The 20934-nt window shown below is 40.7% G+C and overlaps 1 protein-coding gene across 2 annotated transcripts; it reads left to right on the forward strand.

Annotated features, from left to right (window-relative positions):
• Positions 1-4920: 4920 nt before the first annotated feature.
• On the forward strand, positions 4921-19649 carry agtrap (angiotensin II receptor-associated protein). Of its 2 annotated transcripts, XR_014622303.1 has the most exons (6): positions 4921-5037; positions 6516-6550; positions 6716-6824; positions 11784-11994; positions 18155-18971; positions 19026-19649. XR_014622303.1 is itself a non-coding variant. In XM_084349138.1 (5 exons), the coding sequence occupies exons 1-5, from the start codon at positions 5011-5013 to the stop codon at positions 18277-18279; spliced, it is 507 nt and encodes a 168-aa protein (XP_084205264.1). In that variant the 5' UTR covers positions 4921-5010; the 3' UTR covers positions 18280-19649. The 2 variants fall into 2 exon arrangements, 1 of the variants encoding a protein (XP_084205264.1); XM_084349138.1 differs by having other exon boundaries at positions 18155-19649.
• The last annotated feature ends 1285 nt before the right edge of the window (positions 19650-20934 follow it).

Consider the following 20934-nt stretch of genomic DNA (forward strand, 5'->3'; position numbering starts at 1 on the left):
CAATTTACATACCAGTAAACACAGCTGCAGGAGTCTCTCTGCAGCGTCACAGACAATAAAACAGAACATAAAGCGTTTCACAAGAAGAAGGGCTGCAAATACTCATCATTTACATTACTGATTAATCTGATGATAATGTGCACGATACACTGAATAATAATTGCCTATTAAATGTCAGAAAATTGTGAAAAAGTGTCCAAAGTGACGTCTTCAAATTGCTTCTTTTGTCCAAACGACAGTCCAAAAGCCAAAGACTCTTCACTTACCGTCACTAATGAAGAAGAAAAGCAAGATTTCTCAAATGTAAGAGGCTGAAACCAGCAAATGTTTGATATTTTTCCCTAAAAAAAACGAGGAATAAGTTCACCCAAAACTGAAAATGTAGTTATTATCTTCTCACCCGCATGCTGGCTGTTTTGTAGTCCACAAAACATCTCTGGAGCTTCACAGGAAAACAGTGTCGCTGTGAATAGACGTTTCTTCCACCTTCTTCACTGCAGCTGCTAAACTAAAAGCACTTGCACACATCACGTCTGAAGTAGGTCCACAACAGCCGTGTCGCCAGGATATCATTTTAGAAGTCAACGTCGACCACAGTTCAAGTCACAGCAGTGGATGTTTTTGAGGACGCCTGGAGACATTTTCATCAGTGTTTCTTGTGAGGAGACCTGCAGACATTTCCAGCCGTTGTTGTGGCGTCAAAACCAGGTGTTTTCCACAGGAAGACGGATCATCTTCAACCAAAACAGGCACTTTTTAGCCAAACTATGATGTTATTCTAACCCTAACCAAGTGGTTTTTGTGCCTAAAACTAAGCAGAGGATAAGCACAGCAATGTGACAAGAGAAGAGAGAAATAAAGAAATAAAGAAAGTCCTAACTCATCTGTTGTTTTACGTACTTAGCTTAAATTTTTTTCTGGCAGTTGGGTTGTGCACAAGCTCGGCAGCATGTCAAGGGTGTAAATAGCATCTTTTCAAATCAGTTTTGGATCTCAGAGCTTCTGGAGACTTGGATTATGCCAGACAACCTGTTTGGATCCATTTTATGTTTTTTCCCAGCTGTTTCTTCACATTTTAAAACAAGTCCCCCTCTACTTCAGTCGTTTAGGAAAATGCTGTAGCACTGTTTTACTGTGAAGCTCCAGAAATGTTCAGTGAATATGAAACTTCACCTTTCCATCAGCATGAGGATGAGATAATGTCTGACTTTTAATTTTGGGGGGGGTGAACTTGTCCTTTAACACAATCTGTGCTCTGGCATCACATTTATTCGCTCTATCATCCGCCTGTCAAGTCTGTCGCAGCAGGTTAGGATGTAAAAAGGGATCTTCTACTTGCAATCACATTATCTGCAGCAGTAATTGCTTTTTCCTCAGATGCTTAAAGACATTACACCTCAAATTAAATAACATGTCACACATTTGTCTCGCTGCAATCTCATTTTGACACGCACATACATAAAAAAGCACATTCGGCACAGAGCATTAGACTCCTAAATTTGGCTCTGAAGTGTTTGAAAGCATAAATACTTCAATCAGAGAGAGAAATCTCGTGTAGTGTGCATTCACAGAGGTCAGAGGTCACCGGGAGGTCAGGGTTCACGCTGGATGCGGGAGCTACAGGGGCCATCTGCCGTGCCTGCAGCACACAATGGCTCGTCTCCTTCAAGGTATAAGAGGACAGAAGCACGTAGGAATGAGTCAGGCTTGCAGAAAAGAAATCACAAAGAAGACGTCCCACATTAGCATTTTAAAGACTTGGCCGCTGTGCTCGTCCTCTGTGTTTACAGTGAGTTCAGTGTGTTTAAACCCAGAGACTGAGGTCATTTTAGAAAAGCAACAGCGAGGAGGGCAAATGTAAATATTTCATGATTTTTGGGAATTTAGAAAAGTAAGAGATGAAGGGCCAAAAGTGAAAAGAAGATATGTTTATCTGTAATACTGTTTATATTATTTATGGGCACAAGAACAAGGACTTTGAGTGTGCAACTCCATTCTTGATCTCGGAAATAACCCGAAATTTAAAATGCATCTCAAGGTCTTCATCAGTGTGTGGAATTTTGCCAACCTGATCTCCAGAATAAGTTTTGCCGCCCATGAACTGTAGTTACAACTCTTTATTTTAGTTCAGTGCGGTGAACGGTTGAGTTGCTGGTCACAGCTATAAAGAAAGATCACAGATATAATACATTACTACACCATGTGTCCTTTTTTTCCTTGTTCGTTCATCATTAGTAAAGCTTTCCGTTCCTAAGACCTATCAGATCATCTGATTGCTTGTGTTTTTTGCCCCTGTGGACATAATTTGTGGGTTGTTGATGTGTTTCCAAACCTCAGCATCTTCTGAGTGAAATGTTACCCCTACCAATAGAGATGATGGAAAATAAGATCCAAGCGGTCATAAATTGGACTTATTCTTTAATTGGCATTTACCACAAACCCTGATCTCTTTCTTCCAGTCGTAGATGTGCAGCTGCAGTCGTGTGTCTCCCCTGAAGAAGAGATACGTGACCACAAGACAATAAAAGATAAGATCAGAGGACAGAATATTGTTTGACATGTTGAATTTCGTCTCGACTCTGGCACAAGACAGAAAAGTCAGAGCAGCGGGGTCACTTGAAATCAATAGCAGTCATCCTCTGGGGATCATGAATCTATGAATCTATATTAATTTCATGCTGCAGTGAGCAGCAGCTGTAAAGACAGATACTGTATCCTCAGTGGAACAAAGCGTTTGAAGGATGGATGGGCGAACATCTATCTGCATTTTCGAAATGCCACAGACGAGCTGACAGATACGGCACGACCGCAGAGCATCGGGCTGACAATGGTTACTTCAACGTCTAATTTAATCAACTGTGAGCTAAATCTGAATCAGTCCTATTCAATCTGTATGTGTTATAAACGTCTTTACTCAGTCGGACCTAAACTAACCTTATTTCTGCTCAGAGGTGACCACTTATACTCCAGAAACAGTGAGAACGTGTTCTCACTCACAACAGTGGCCTGAAGGGGAAGTTGCAGGGAACAGATTACATTATACATTAATCATTCACATTCAATCATTCACACTTTCTGTGGGGAGACTGAACTTCACCAGTTTTTATTGATACTTACAGGGCTATAGTTCATGTCTGCTGAGGCCAGAAATGTTGTTTATCTGCCTCAGTGACTGTTTGATTAATAAGCAGAACACCAAAGCAAAAAAAAAAAAAAGGCGGTCAAGAGGTCAAACATAGATGTTTTTAGCATGCTAGCAGCACGGCTCAAGGGATGAAATGTTTATATCTCAGTTGGCCCACTGAAATACCTCAAAGTATTGCCATGACTTTATGTACAGACATTCATGATCCCCAGAAACTAAAACTAAAATGGAGAACATGGCAAATATTATATATATTTGAGAAAGGTAGCATTACTACCATGAATCTGTTATTGAGACCTGGATAGCAATATTGCCGAGTGGCCACTTGCAGCTAGAAATTCCCACATAGATCACCATTATAAAAGAGACGTCTGTAAAACTATTGACAGGACACCAAGAACTGCAAACAAGGGTAATGATGACTCTTACTATTATTCATTTTTGATGCATGAAGGTTTTATATTTGCAAAACTTTCCTTGAGCCCAGAAAAGTGGCTTAAAAATCTGTGACATCATCACAATGTAAAGTCCATGGGCGTGGTCTACTACACATATTTGGTCGGTTGCATAACCAGGAAGTGAAGCTGTAAGCAACATCTTTGTGTTCATTATCTAGTTAGCTCAATCTAGTTAGTTTCCCTCAAAGCACCGCTGTATCTAAGAACCGCCTCACAGAGAGGCCTGGGTGGCAGTCAGTGGCTATTATATTATGAGCACGCTACAAGATGGCCGAGCATTGGCAGCTACATTGTCATCAAGTTGTCCAACTGTTTGCCTCAAATGTGCTGCCTTCATTGGTTGGGTATGACTATGAATTAAAAGTTTGAGTCAAGCATAGAGGCTGTCTTATGCGTAGCTCTGGCTGTGTCTGAATTTCTCTTGCGGTTGGTTTGTACGACTCAAAAACAGTCAGAGTCGTTGCTGATGCAGCAGATCGTGAGCTGTAGTTTCCCTGGTAAACACACCGACTTCTTCATGTGAAAAAACCTGGCCTATACGTTCTCCTATAGCCTTTTATCTCATAGTCCTTCAGGAAACATTGAACAGTAACGTTAATTTCATCGTGGTCTCAATTTAACTGGATAATCATAATCATTATCAAGTCTGTCGCTGTAGAGAAAACACACCGTGCAACACATCGTCATGAAAGTCTGAAGTCTTTAAAGGCTTAATCTTTCTTTATGAAGATGCTTACCAATTTCAAATATTTTTATGTAAATTGCAGATGACGAAAACCTACAAGGTTGACTTTTTTCCCCCAAATTTTGACGGCATAGATGAAAGGTCTTGAATATAAACACAAAATAATTCAAAATATTAGTATGCCTTTCAAAAGTTTCCCCTAAAAGTCCCTCTAAAATCACCATACCGGCTCTGACAATGATGTGCTGTATTTAACTGTTCAACTGACGAGTAAAAATAATAAAAAACACAAATCTCTACTCAACCTTTAAAGATAAATATAAAATATATATACAGTATATCAAATAAAAAGCCGAGCAGGCAGTTTTACTTTCATATTTCAGATGTTCTGACACGCTACATTCCCGATCATTCACAGCGATCCACTAAAGCGACACCACGCTCTCTGAAAACTGGAACTAAAAAAAATCACAAAACTGTGACCAACGTTGACGCTCATGTGGTTTCTTCCCTCTTGAAACACTGGGCAGGAGGGAGGGGTGAGGTGGGAGAGAGTCACATGGGCAGCAGTCAGGCTGCTGTCACATGGTTCATGTTTGCAGGCTGAGCTGACTGGAGGAGGAGGAGTTTGGGTGAAAAGTTTGTGCAAGAGGAAACTTGAAGTCTTCTTTCATGTGGCCCTCTCAACAAGTTGAAGAGCAGCTTGCACCAAACAGCCTGTCATGGAAATCCCTGCCATCAATCTAAAGGTGAGTTTGGTGTTTGCTTAATTTATAATGTTGAATGTGCTTTTGTGCAGTGTTTAACAACGACTGGGGTTAAATTGTGTGATGATGTCAACTTTGTTGCTCAACTCTCTCTTGGTAAATCCTCTGTGTGGCAACAACCTGCCTCAGCTTGAGGCACAGATCACAGGGAAGTAGTGAAATGTTGGTTATTCTCGGGTTAAGTTGTGGATGAAAAGCTCAACGTGCTTAAAGATGTATGGCCTCCAAATATACGTTAAAGTGTATTTAAGATCATAGAGTGCACTGCTGTGTTTTCAGTGATGGAGTCAATTGCATCATTGATGTTAGAAACACAAACATGGTAATGAAAGATATATTTGTGCACAGCTTCTGCAGCCGTTAGCAAAATAAAAATAGTAAATTTAACACTATAAATAGGAAGAAAATTGTCATTAGTCACATGAAACAACAAGTAAAGGCTGTCAGAGGCGAAGTGACCTGTGGTTTGTGTCATTGTAACCTTTAAAAAGGAGGTTTTAATTGAAACGATGCCTCTTTTCTGTTGTTTAAAGCCTACAAAGCTTCAAAAGCAGCTCTTATTCAAAGCTCAGTAACTTTGAAACATGTGACGTGACGAGTGAGTGAGGAGGCAGCATGATTCATAATTTGGGAACAAATATGTCAGAGCGGTTATCTGTGGAGGCATGAAATCAATCATGCTGCTGCAGCTTCACATCACATGTTTCACATTTAGTTCTGGAGTTTCTGGCTTTGATTCTTCCGAGCTCACGTAGATTGAATTAAGGCATCTACAAGTTATTTTCAGCATCATTTTTAACTGTTCATTCATATTTTGGTCTAGAAAATGTTAGACAATAGCGAAATAGTGTCTTTTATTAAATCTGTAAGAACAAGATTCTGTTTACGGTGATATAAAACAGAGAGATCGTCACAACGGAGACGCTGCTGCCTCTGGATGTTTGCAGATTTTAGCTGATAAATGACTGATGGATTGTCAAACTCGATTGGTGATTATTTTTCTTACGAGTGACTAATCCTTCCAGCTGCAGACCTCAGGGAAAGTATTAAAATAATCCTTAAAAGTGCACCGTGTAGTTCAGGGGAAGAAGGTTTAATCGGAGGAGAAAGATCTTCGTTGACTGACTTTTTAAAAAAAAACTAAATAAACAAAATGTCTTTGTTTTCATGACTGAATAAACAAACTGACCTTCTAAAGACAAACACAATTTCATGCTGTTTTACTTTGTTTATATGTGGCGGACCCTGCCACCTTTCTAGCTTCAAACAGTGTTCTGGGACCTTATTCTCCTCTGAGAGCAGCTTGTTTATTCAGTCATAGAAAAAGTAAATATTCCTGAGTTTGTATTATTACCTCATATTAAAAGTCTGGGTTTGAGTTTCTTCTCCAAAACTACGCAGTGTCTCTTTTAACACTCCTGTATTTCTTCTCAACACTTGTCTGTTATCCTCGTTCGCAGGCCATCGTCCTGGTGCACTGGCTGTTTACAATATGGTGAGTGCGAGCACAGGTTTTTCTCTTTCCACAAACCTGAGGAATTTCTCTCCTCTTCTGACGCACAAACAGTCTCGCAGTCTCGATTCAGGCTTTAAGCTCCACATCCCGAACTCGTACAGTCGAACCTAATGCTTTAAATGTGACTCTGTCTTGTATGAACAGGGGCAGCATGGTGTGGCTGCCTCCCTCCTTCGCGTGGGGGAACTTCAGCGTTTTAGCTGTCGGGCTCTGGGCCATCGCACAGAGGGACTCGATCGACGCCGTGCTCATGGTGAGTCTTTGCCTTAAATCCTTCATGCAGGCTGCGATCTTCCCATCATGTGACACGTACAGGAGTCTAACTATAGGCACAGCAATGCGTATCCGTGCTAACCTATTTGTCTGTGGAATCTAGGACAATCTGTGAGCGTCCCTTCGAGAGGCAGGCCTTCCCTTAAATCAGCACAAAGTACAGTAGCTGAGGCTTTCATGGTGCATCGGCTTACAGGACCAGTTGCATAAAGGTGTTTTACGCTGGTCTGTGGTGTCGGTCTTAATGCAGAGGGTCAGGTCACCATTATCATCATCCTCTGTCTCACAGGTGGTGGTGGCTCCTTCACTGATGCTAGCTACGTCTTGCCACATAACGTTGGCTCCAGAGGTGGCAAAAGTCCACTTTACTCAAGTAGAGGTACAGATACTGTGTAAAAAAAGACTCAGGTCAAAGTAGAAGTGCTGATTCAACTTCTTTACTCAAGTAAAAGTAATAAAGTACAGGCTCTGAAATGTACTCAAAGTATAAAAGTAAAGAGTATCCCTCTGAAGGTTATTTCTACCGGCCATTTCTGTGCGAAGCTAGCTGAAGCTCATGTCATATTAACATAATTAAAAGAACACTAGATTTGTCCCAGCTGTTCCTAAACACACCACAAATATAGTTCAGGAAGTCAAATACCGACAGTTTCGTTTGGTAAAGTGTCCTGAGCACAGAAACAAACAGAGAAAACAAGTAAATCCAGGCAGAGGGCTGCAGGGTGTCTGCAGATACGAGACACCAACACTAACGTAATTCCCTTCAAATGCATTACAACTAAAGTAACAAGCCTGTTTTGAAAATGTAAGGAGAAGAAAGTACAGATATTTGTGTCCAGATGTAGGGAGGAAAAGTAAAAAGTTGCCTGAAAAATAAATAATCAAGTAAAGTACAGACTCCTGAACAATCTACTTAAGTACTCTTCAACTACGTTAGCTTGTAGGCTATCGTTCGCGTCTTCAGCCTGGCTGGGAGCAGCTTTCTGTGCTGACTGAAACAAGTTGGTATTTACTTTATTATTTGGGTCAAAAGCTTTTCATGTGCAGCCCCTGACATGGCAAGATAATTCACTCATCAACTAATTAACCAATAATTAACAAATCAATCTAGATCAGTACATTTCTCAGGTCATGTGGCTGCCCGTGGTGCACTTTTGACACAATTTTACTCGAGGCAGCACTAAATAAAATACTTGTACGTGTTATTTTTTGTTTTGTTTTTGTTTAATTGATGGTGAGTATTTAGGTTCAGAATAAACATGTTGAACATGGTTTTTGTCGTCCCCCAGCAGCTGGTCCCCCAGCAGCTGGGCCCCCCTTTCCCTCTGATGTCAGCTGCTGATCAGTGGCACCAAATTACAACAAACGGTTTGCTAACACTGTTGTGGGGCGAGTAATCAGACGGAAAATAGTTTTTAGGGAGTGTAGTGAGCTGTTGGAAACATGCAGCAGTGAGTCAGTCATTTTCATTTGTCCAAATGTGCCTGACTGATGGGTTGGCAGAAGTACTGAGCTCCGTCACGTTAGGAAGCCACAGCCTCTCGGCTCTGCTACAGGTCCGTACTCTTGTGATGCAGGAATTACAGGAATCTTCCAGTAACATGTTCTTGTAACTGTTGAATATGTGCAGAAAGCCAAAAGTCTTTAATGGGACAGTTATTATACAGACACATATAATATAAATACATATTTTCTCAAGATAATCCACTGACCTTGTTGTGAGCAGTTTCATATAGGGACTATTTTCTCTCCTGTGAACCGTATCACTGCACAGAAGGAAGTGTGCATCCACTCATGGGCGAGAGGCTAACCAACGACGCTAACTATGCTAGTGAACGTCACAGCTCAGTCGTGTAAGACGATATTAATGTCAGCAGGAGACTCTCATCCCTGAGTGGATGAATCAGTGGTGGAATGTAACTAAAGTAAATATACTCAGCCTGCTGTACTTAAGTACAACTTTGAGGTATTTGTACTTTTCTTGAGTATTTCTATTTTCTGCTACTTTATACTTTGGAGGTAAATATTGTGCTTTTTACATTTTGATGTATTTTATCTGTAATCAGATAAAATGAATAAGAAAAACCTGATAATCAACAAATTACTGAGTATAGGATCCAATAATCATTCAACCCATAATATATATATTAGGGCTGTAGCTATCGATTCTTTTTGGAATCGATTAATCTAGCACTTTATCGATCGATTAATCGATTAATCGTATATATATATATATATATATATATATATTTTTTTTGCATTTCTAAACAACCAAAACAAATAATGCATGACGAAAATGATGTGGCTGTAAAATGATCAACCATTTGGCTTTTATTTCTTTAAAAAACAGAGGTATTTCTTACACCTCCAACATTTGGCTCCAAAACTTTATTGCAATTTACTCATTTAGTGCAAGTGCAAACAATTAAATAACAATACAGTTTCAACTTACTGTAAAACATGTATAACATGTAACACTATGAATCAATACAAACTTAAATAGTAACGGCCATTTTGCCTTAGTGTTGTCTTATACAACATTACAAAAAGGGATTGCACCTTCTAACCACCTACTAACAAATAATATATAATCTCTGGGATAGGCCTATTTGCTATGGTAACCTAGCAACCTATGTGTGTGCACGCATGCTGTGTTATATATAATTTTATGTTATACATAGCACCAAATCACAACAGAAGTCATTTAAGGTCACTTTTCCTATAGAACCGGTCCGGACCGTGTTCGTTTAATTAATAATTTCTTCATCGTCGCGCATCTACAATTCTCCGCCGCTCTGTTTTACGAAGGGAGGAGCTCCGGACCGACGTAAACAAACACACGTGCACACACACTTACAAACAGACAGAGAGAAACATGTCACGTCGGTCTCAACTGTCTGTAAAGCAGATATCATATCTACGTTTTTTAAACGCGCACAAACTGATTCTGCTCTGGCATGTCATCTCGAGCCTTCGCAGTTCTCCGTCGTGGTGGCGGATACGCAATGCAACCCCCCCCGGGCTGCTGGAGAACCAGCGTGAGGACGTGAGTTTAGAGGACCAATCACAGCCCTTGCCATCTCCGTTTCCCCTCGACGGAGTGACGGACACTCCACGCCCGGAGAGTACGGAGAGGCTGTCCGTCAGGCTCTCCGGCGACGGAGAGGGCTCTCCGTGTCCGTGTACGGCACTTTACGCAGTAGTATTAACAACGGTCCGTGTGGAACATTCAAGATCCCTGCGCGTCATAGGAATTTAACGACGCTTCGAGGCAGAGTTTTTGCCTCGACCAATTTTTGTAATCGAGTAACTCGAGTAACTCGATGAATCGTTACAGCCCTAATATATATAAGTGTAAATATGTATGTATGATTTACTTTTGATGCTTAAGTAAATTTAAGTAGATTTGGGTGACTTTTACTCTTACTAAAGTAATATTTTAACACAAAATGTTTCACTTCATATGACTTCTGGGTACTTTTGACAGCACTGGGTGTAATTTGATTAAAAGAAAATAGTTCCTCAGTCTGCTCACAACAATATATTAGGATTATCTTGTGTAACTGGGTCATGATTTCTGTAAAGAGACATGACTCTTGAGTTTTTCATAACAAAATAATCTAGATGGATCAATAGCGCTACAGGTAAGAGGGAAAATAAGTTGCTTTAATTTCCTACAAGGATTCCTACAAGTCCTCCTCAACATAGTTAAGAACTAGAAGGCTTCATGCGATGGGTGAGTTTAGACGTCTATCAGAAGTCAGACTGTCAGTTTAATCTAATAATCCATAGTCTGTCTGTCTTTGTGGGAGTGGCCCCATACTGGCTGTGAAGTTGAGGGTCAAGGACGGACTCCTCAAGAAAAATAAAAATAAAAACTGTCCAGTGTCTCTTTCAATGACAGTTTTGACAGTAATGGATTCGGACTGTCACTGCCATCAGGAAGTAACCATAGGGGAGCCGTTTACCTTGTGTACTCTGTGTCACTGTTGCTCACATCCAGGGTCCCTCTGGAGAGACGGAGGTGGCCAAAGTGGGAAAAAGAAAGTTGATAGATAGATAAATAAATATATATAATCACCATGCATCATGAAAGTCACTCACTCAGTTGTACAAGATCTCACAGATTGTCCTGTTTCCTCACCTGCTCCGTCGCCTACTACATGCTTTATCTTTTATTAATACAGAGTTTCTTCAGGTGTCTACGCTTACGTTTAATAGTTTTTACGAGCTTTTCAACACATTTTTTAAACAAATGTTTGTAGGACAAATGATCTTTTGCTTATTCAAGCACTGCAGATGCATATAAAGGTAAGTATGTGGTCCCGTGCAGAGGTGGGTTTAATGGAGGAATAAGGTAACTAGAGTTGAGTTGGGTTGATCTACATTATGTGTGCGTGTTAGTATAACAAGTGAAAAGAAACTGTATTAGGTTTAAAGATTTGTAACATCAGAAATGTGGACCTTTTACGCAAAAGGCATTAAAAGATGGATAAATAAAATTAGATTAAATGTTTGCAGCAATTGCAAACTGTTCAGCTTCACTTCCCCTCAGATGTCTGAAGTTATTTCAGTGTACCTTTTTGTCTTTGGCTTCTGGAGAATTATTTTGCATCCCAAAACATGGTTTTGACTGGCCCAGATAACTTTAGGCAATTGAGAGTTTTCTACATTCAGTGTTTTGTAACTTATTTTCTTCTAAACTGATTGCTTTTTTTTTCATTCTGACCTCCAGGCACCACTTACATTTTTATCTCATTTCCCCTCACAAAGCTCTCTTTTCAGAATGGGAATGAGCTTATTTTCCACACACGTTTTCGGTGCAAAGAAGATTTCCCTGCGGCATAATTATCAGATTTTTTGGTCCTTTAAGAGCATGAAAAACACTTTCCTCGCTGACATGTGCAGTTAAAGTGTGACTGTTGTTGTTCTCCCGTAGTTTCTGATGGGGATGGTCGTGACGATATTGACCGACATCGTCCATTTTGGGATCTTTTACCCGGTAAATGACTTCGCAACAGAAGCACGGAGGGACGTGTTTCGCTTCAGCGCAGGGATGGCCATCCTCAACCTGCTGCTCAAGCCGGTGTCCTGCTTCTTTGTCTACCAAATGTACCGCGAGCGAGGAGGAGATTACAACGTTAACTTTGGTAAGTGCTTCAAGATGTAAGGGCAGTAACATGAGGAGTTTGCAGGCTCATGAGGAAGTGATCATATGTCATTATTGGAGGTGTGAATCCTCACGATGCTCAAGATTCTCGATGCGTCTCGATGCATCTCAATATCACATCCTCAATTTTCCATATTACTGCACATGGCTACTTTGTCATCAAGCAGTCAGATAAATCTTAACTCACTTTTTATTTAAGAAAAACCTGTAAAAAGTCTGACTACAATATTAAAAACTGCATCTTTTCAATACCTGGACAGTTTTTACAAACACTGTGTGTCCTGTCCAGTTTGTGCTTTTTAGTAAGTTCATGAAATATATTTAAATATATGTCCAGATTGTAGATTAGCACTTGTTTCCTCCCACCGACACACGTCCCCATATATAAAAGTAACACCGTGCACACAGTTAAATGCAAGAGAGCGACGTTGCAATGTAAACGCGTAACTTTACAACTTTATTTTCCAGGTGAGGCCGGAAAATAGTTTTTTAGTCCGCGGCTGACTTGAATAAAGATAAAATGATTTAATCGGGCAGCACTTGTAGACGTTCTGAATGTGATTGGACCGTATAGATTAAATCACGACGGTGAAATGACTCAGTTCTCAGTGGTTATGATGCTCAGACATTTGTTTCCACAGTTTTACATCCCCGTCTTTCGTAGCTTATGGAAACAAATATTTTTGAGCCCTGGTGCATCACGTGACGTTGTAATTACACAGCTTAGCCACTATGTCTGATTAGCTTCAAAGCCTGGCGCTCCTCCTGAGGACCTCCTCAGCCTCCGACACATCTCACAACATATAAAAGTAAAGTTTTCCTAATATTTGTCTGCAATTTAATGAAAGAACGTGACATTGCAGCATAAAATGTAAGAACTTTATTGTCCTGCCAAGGTCGCGAAATTAACAATCATCATTAGTAGGCTATAATATTGTTTAGGCTGCAAACTTTTTTTGGCCTTTCATGGCTTTTTTCATACGATGGCTTGAGAGATGACAGGAGATGGGATGAAAGGGGGATGACATGCAGCGAAGGGCCGCAGGTCGGACTCGAACCCTGGGCTGCTGCAGCCATGACAAAGCCTCTGAACTATACATGGGGTGTGAGCTCTACTGCACCGACTGAGCCACCGGGGCGCCCCGGGCTGCAAAACGATGCATAATCTTGACCGTCACACCTCCTTATATGGCTTGTTTATAAAGAACCACCGGCTAAATCAAATTCTTACAGTGGAAACCGATGCTGTTTGCAAGCATACTGTAATTCATACTCGACTCAGTATGATCTACTAAATCCCCCTTTGAGAAGCAGATGACACAGAAATTGACTCATCACATAACAAATCAAGTTTTCAATGAGCAAGTCTAATTTCAGAACCGGTGAGAAATGACCTAAATATGTGAGGTATCCTCCGTCTTCCCACAGAAAAAAAGCTCCACAGCCCCGAGTGTGACCAAAGCTGTGGGCACAGTGTGATGCATGTGTCCAGTGGTGCTTTGAGATCCTCCCTGTGTTGTTTTATGCAGTTTGTCATGAAAGGCCCACCAAGTCTAGCACATACTGTGAAGACTCTGTGCTTAAACCACTGGCAGATGATCCCACAGTCAAACTCATTAGTTACAGTCACAAGACGTTTCGAATGCAGCAAAATATCTGAGCCGCAGTTCGGCCTGGCAAGGAAATCGCTTCTCCACGAGTTGTTTATGACGGTTGTGTGCCATCCCGGACTCCGCTTTACACTGCATGCAGGAACATATTAAACCCGTGTAGGCTGAAAAAAACTAATAATGTGCCGTGATGGAAAAGTAGCAGAGGACTGATGTGAAAGAAGATGGAATCTGCATCAGAGCAGCGTGTTCGTGCACTGAAATAGAGATTTTGTGGCGTTATTGACCGTCGAGTATAATTCTCTCTCTCTTTGTGGGCCAACAAATGAAAAGTACACTTCTTCCATTGACTGGTCAGGAGATACTCGAGATGTGTTCTTTGATTATCCGTGTGTGGCCATTGATTGTTTTTTTTGGTCTTGCACTGCTGAGAGCTTTTCAAGCAGGAATCCCACTGAGCTGCGACGTCCGCTGGACTCTTGTGTTTATTCATGGCTCCATCTGTTTGGATTAACCAGAACTAGTGTAGGAATTTGAAGGTTCGATGGCTTTTCTTGCCCGGACTCGTCAAAAAAGAACAATCAAAATGTTAAAAATAAACCAGCAGGAGGAGGAGGATGTAATGTATTATTAACTCTAACATCAGCAGCTCAAACAGTAATTTATCACTCTGCACACTGAGGGAAAGTAATGACATTTCTCCTACATTGCCACCAACACTTGACATCAGCTCTCCTGATTTGACTGTTTGGAGGATAATTGAATACTGATGAGTCTGCTCTCTCCGTGAGTTTTGCGTTTAACGTCACATACACACAGCAGGTACATCCATTAGGCTGTGATTGGCTGCGCTCGTGACTGATGAATGCAGCTAATGTTGGTTTCAGACAATGTGTATTTTAATTGCAGTCTGATTGCGTGGCTCGCATTAACATGGTTCCCTGCTGCACCGAGCCCTCGGTGAACCAGGCCATCAGGTGCATGTGAGTGAACTGTTGATTCGGGCGTACAGGAGGGAGAACACTGAATTCTGATCGGCGGCCCACTTGAAGCTGGTTTCAATCACTCGGGTTGTGTGTTTAGTTTTATTTTTACAACACAGGCTGTAGAACGGAGCCGTCATACAGACGGTTTCCTAAATAACACCTCTCCTGATCGTTGTCCAGTCACCGCTTCATCATCATCAAATCATCAAAATACATGTAGTCAGGTCTGTTGGCCTCGGCTGTCACATGCTGAAGCAATGTGCATGCACTACTATAAGTTGTAGGCTGGTACTTGAGTTTGTATATCTGTTTTAGGGTGCCTGTTATCAAACTTTACTCTAATGCTACCTTGCAATACCAAGCATCATTACATGGCACTGGTTTAGCTATCATCTGATATCACAGTGTTGCTGTTGCTCCCACAGTATCTCAATCAATGTTGCTCCAGGACCATTAAAAAAATAGGAAAACTTCCCGTCTGAAGCAAACTTTCATTGCTGAATGGACAAATGTGCATCAAACGCATATTTAAGACTCATTTGCAGGTATTCTCATTTTGACACACGTCAGTTGGAGAAGATTAAAAGTCAGTCATACTTCATGTAATACACAGAGTAAACGTCGGTCAGCTGACTATCTGTAGCTGTACACGTCTGCCAGAGACGGTTCGTTTTAGCCCAAAAACCTACCAGTCACCAGATAAAGATAAAGATCTGTTAAATCATGGACCAACTGTGCTGAAAATTAACAATCATTTTGATTGGCAAGAATGTGAAGCTCGACAGGTATAGTAACAGTAATTGCCTCGCCTGCATTTCCCCTGAACGTTCTCAGCTGTCTTGTGGTAACGCAGTTTCTTAGTGTGTCGTCCTCGTGTCACAACCTAAATTTCCCCGTCCTTTCCTGCATGTCATCATTTCTAACCTCAGTCCGTCCTGCTTTCTGTCCTCTCTCATGTCGTTTTTTTTTTTCTAAGTGAAACCTCGTGTTGTCTCGTGTTTCTCTGTTATAATCTGACCGTTTGTCTTCTCTTCTCTTCTCTTCTCTTCTCTTCTCTTCTCTTCTCCACTGCTGACCTTTGACCTCTCAGACTTTGAGACCTCTGTGGACAGTCGATGCACTACGGATAGTGCTGACAGTGCCTTTATTGGCCGCCGCTATTGATTCCCGGCCTCTTCCCCTTTTTTTTTTTTTTTACCATCTCTCTTCTCCAATCATCCTCTTCCATCCTCTCCCACACAGGAAGTACCAATCAGGCTGCAGGACAAAAAAGAAACTTCTTTCTCTTGATATTGTTTCCTTGTTGATGTTTTGTGTCCATCTTTGTCTTTCTAGTTATTTATATGAATTTATCTGTCTGTTGTCTTCTTCCCGTGTCTGCATGACTCTCTGTGTTCGTCAGTAAAGTATGTTTGTATTCACGTCTGTTGTTTTATACGGGCTCATATGATTCTGCAACTTTGCATCCATGTTTTATTCATACTTTTACTCTCCAGACGCCTCATTTGTGTTAGTGTATTCTGTTTGCATACATTTAAAGCAGAGCCGCATGATGGTGCACAATCTCAAACCAGCCTAATTAAAGTCAAGATTAATGTTCGCTCGTAATAGACGATGAATGTGACCTGTTTGAAATGCACATTAAGATCAAGACAGGTTGTTGAAGTTATTTGAGCAACACGAAGCAGTTTTTCTTTTTTAGAGTGATTAATGTGTTTTTATGCTTTTGAATAAAATAAAATAATAAAAGTCACGTTTTTTTTTTTTCCCACCAAAACTCTCTGCGATGAAGGTAATGGCTTCTTTGATGAGCATTACTATGTGCATGTTTGTCACGGTAATAACGCTCGGGGCCGTGCAGAGGTAAGAGTGTGCAGGTCTTTGAACTTCCAGAAAACATGTTATTGGTATTCTGGACGCGCCGGAGTCGGGGATGTTTGTTTGTGAGCATCACAGGGAGTCCTATCAGACTTTTCAGGTGGATTATACCGGCGTACTGGCTTCATCGAATTCATTAAAAATTATAAAGCACGTGAAATATAATGCACCTAGCCGGGTAGAGTCATTCTCGGATCATTGGTGGCTTTACCATCATTTAGCCACAATACAAGCAGCGAGTCAGACAGTAGTGGATGTAATTAAGTGAGTAATTTCAATGGAAGTAATTTCAGGGACGCGGAGAGGTCAGCCTATAAAATAATGATGATGATAATAATAACTTTATTTGTACGGCACCTTTCATGCAAAGAGGCAGCCCAAAGTGCTGGACAAAGACAGGATAAATAACACACACACACAAGAAAAGTAGAAATAACTGGTTAAAACCAGCAGCAATTGCTTTGAATTAATATACTGACATCGTAGTAAATAGGCCCACACGATATCTGCTGTTGTGCACATGTGGGACAGTCATGTGTCATTTCCAGTTAGCGTTGAGATCAAAGTTTGTGTTGCAATGTGACAATATGTCAAAAATTAGATTGACTGCTGAGGAACCAAGTACAAAATATATATATATATCAACCTTCTTGAGATAATTTAAGGTTGTTTTAATGTATTATGTTTGCTTTTTTTTTGCTCAAAAACAACCTTTGTCATCTTAAATGAATATTCTCTATCACTTTACAAGTAAAGAAACAACTCTGCAGATTCTGTTTGGTTCTGCTTATATCTAATAGTTATTAATAAAAATGTACAACAATTTAAAAATGTTTTGCATGACAGCAGAAAATAAATCTGAACGCCAACATACTATAACATCATGCAGCCATAGCAACCGCCGTCTACAACAGCAAAGAGATGACGAGGGAGAGAAATTCCCCAGACTCCCTTTTAAAATCTCTCAATTCTGTGAGTTTTTGAGTCAGGAGAAACTTAAACTTTGTGAAATGCAGTCTATGCTGACAAATTCTTAATTATTCGGGCCTTCTTGTAAATTCGGCAAATGTTATACACGATGTTATGTCTTTCCCTTCGTGAAAAACATTGTTTCATAGAGGAGAGGGGCATATATATAACACAGATCTGCCTGTTTGTCACTGTTAACAGAGACTCTAGTCTGCAGTGTAGTTCAAACACTTGACTGATAATCAATGGAAGGTTTTTATATTAATGCATGCAGCACCAATACTTTCCATGTCCATGTCAACACTCGACTTTTTGGGGGAATTTAATTTGCTGTTTTCTCAGCCCAGCGTCCATCAGAGCCAATGTGTGCTTTAAATACTGTGTGTTGGCACAGTTTCCAACAATCTATATTTATCCAGAGCGGGCCAGATGCTCAAGTCAAGATAACAAATCTGCCCGACTGCGTCATGAATCTGCGTGTGTGAGGAGAAATGAGTCCGAAACCTTTTGAAAATTGAGACAAAATAAGTCGTGTAGAAGCTTCTCTCCTTCTGCAAACAGTTTTAATATGTATATTGCGACGTCCTTGATTAGTCGCGGTGTTTCAGATACGATGATGAATAATACATTTGCATAGCAGGGGTTGTGTGCATGTGTGTGTGTGTGTGTTGAAGACTTTTTTGGCTTGTGTCTGCAGGTTTCCCCTCTGTATCACGAAACAGAGACGCCTACCAGTCCATCGACCAGCAGGACGAGTCGACCAGCCCAGCGAACCCCTTCAACCAGGCCCAGGATGCCAAACAACCAGGTCGCACGTACTGAGAGGACCAGGCAGTGAACAGCGTGGTGTTCTCCTCTGGGTTTTTTTTTTTTTTATGCAGCAGTTCGGTGCTGAGGGGCGATTTTCACAATCGATTCCTGTGTTTCGTACAGTCGGTCTTTATCTGAACAAATCGAACACTTTTATTTTGGTAGATCATTAGCTCTGTTTGGGGTTTTGCAATGAAAAATGGCACAAATACACCCATTTAATTTTTTTCCTTCAAAGGTGGTAATGTTATTTGCTGAGGTGGCACATCACTGCTGAATAAATCCAGAGGAAGCACCGCCCTGCCGCCTCCACGCTGTGTTGCTGTTGTTTACGCCTGCTATTTTTAGAAGAGAGGTGTTGAATGAACTTTTGTGTCTGCAGCAGTTTTGTAAGTTTACTTTTTGTCCCAGCGTGTCGTTTTTCTGTAAACTGTTACATTTCTTCGTCTGCAATAATTGTTTTCCAGTAAGTCTTTGGTTTACGGTGCAGCGATTCTTGAAGCACAGGACAGTTTTTTTTATACACACAAGAGGACTGAAATGAGTGTGCGATGCAGCTCAGTCGCCAGGTTAAAACGTTGGCAGGTAACGTTTCTAAACACTGATACATTCGCATTTGCAAGCGTCATATTGCCGAACCAGTGACAACCGTACGAGACTGCGTTTCAACAGTTGTAAGAGTCACACTACTGGATATTTTTAAGGCGACCTCGGCCCGATTTTCAGCCATGTGTCGGAGAAAAACCGAGTGTTTTAAGCCAAAACATGATCTTTTCCTAAACCTAACCAGGTGAATTTTGTACCTAAACCCGACCGGAGCGTAAGCAAAGCATTGTCACAACATAGAATAGATAATTGAGCATAAAAACAGTTAAATGTAAAGTTTCAACATATCCGTCGTGTGCGGAAACACACATTGCTAATATCCTTCTGGCGACTGTGTTGCTCAATGTTTGCCTTCGAAGCTACCTTGTGCCTTTTGTACTTTATCAGCCAATAAGAGCTGTGAATGTTTTTACACTGAGTTGAAGACGTGACGACCGAATTGAATTTAAAGGCGTCTCTCGTCTGACCCGTTCACAGCCCAGTGCAGCACGCAGATGAGCACTGTTCATTTGATCTATGCAAAAACATTAACAGTACTAACGTGTCTTCAATGTAACTATGAAAAATACATAAAAACTGTTCGGAAAAAAGAGAAATGTAAAGATTTTTTGTAACGATCAAAAAACCAGAATGTTCTCACTTCAAACCGTTTTAAATGTTTTATTGGTATCGTTACTGTTGTATGAGTGGAGGGCCTCTAGACTGCCATGAAGACTCTTTTGTAATAAAATAAAATGTTTGAATAAATCACAGACCACATGCTGTGCAGCTTCTGACAGCTGTTGAGTTTTTTTAACATCACACATGTTGAATGAAGGTTTTAAACCTTCACATTTAACAGCTTCGGTGTAATGTTGCATGTCATTCACTGAATGCTGAATAAAGTGTGCACTCTCAGTTTAAGTGTGCAGATTACATAATAATGGTGATAACCATCGAGCGAAGGATCATTTGGACTTTTATTTTTATGGTCAGTTCTGTTTTGAAAGCGTTTCAGGTTTTGAGTTCCTGTTTTGAAATGATGACCCACGTGACGGAAACGGAGATGTGGTAACCGTGTTGGTCACATGGTGATGTGAAATGATCACTGCTGCAGCGGCTCTTGAGTTGAGATCATAAGATTTGCCTACTTACCTCATGTAAATATACCTTAAAGGAGCAGTTCTACTAAAAATGAGAAACTCAGTCATTATCTACTCCCCCTCATGCTGATGGAAAGTCTGGTGAAGTTTGGTAGTCCACAAAACATTTCTCTAGAGGAGATGGGGACTTTTTTGAAATTGAAAAAAACATAAAATGGCTCCATACAGCTCGTCTGGAGTAATCAAAGTCTCCACAAGACCAGAAATCCCAAACTGATTTGAAAATAAGTTATTTACACCGTTTTTTTAAGGCGAAATCTTCTTCTGTAACCGCTAAGCTAAGCTCAAGTCTCAAGGCGAGGCTGTATATAACGTCTTTGCAAGTCATGTTGGGATCTCAGGGGCTTCTGGAGACTTGGATCACGCCCGTCGAGCTGTATGGAGCCATTTTATGCTGTCCATCAGCATGCGGGTGAATAGATGAAGACTGAATTTTCATTTTTGGGTGAACTTGTCCTTTAATCCAGTTACTGAAACACACTAGCCTCGGCCTCTCTCTTGTGATCAAACCAAAGCAACGTTGGTTCAAACACCCAGAGTGAGTCGGTATCATTGCAATGATGCCCACGTACAGCTTTGTCTGCTAACTTGGCAGAACATCACCACCGCAGACAAGAAGTCAGACTTTCCAACGGCAATTTGTTGCACTTGTCTCTGACGTTAGACAATAAATAAACATGTTTTGCTCGCTGCTTGCAGATGCTAATGGACTGAAACACCTGCAGAGAGGCAACAACGCTTTTTGTAGCTCCGTTTATAATGAAAAGGATTTTTTGGGTCAGGGACACTGTAGGTGTGAATCAGCAATTGAGAGGTCTTTAAGCTAAATATGATTTATTACATCCCCGATCATATGTTATTGTGGAAAGATAATTGCATAGAGTTTAAATAAATTCAATTATCTTATCTCATGCTGTTC

The sequence above is a fragment of the Pagrus pagrus genome, assembly GCF_965226575.1.
Source record: "Pagrus pagrus genome assembly, chromosome: 3".
NCBI lineage: Eukaryota > Metazoa > Chordata > Actinopteri > Spariformes > Sparidae > Pagrus > Pagrus pagrus.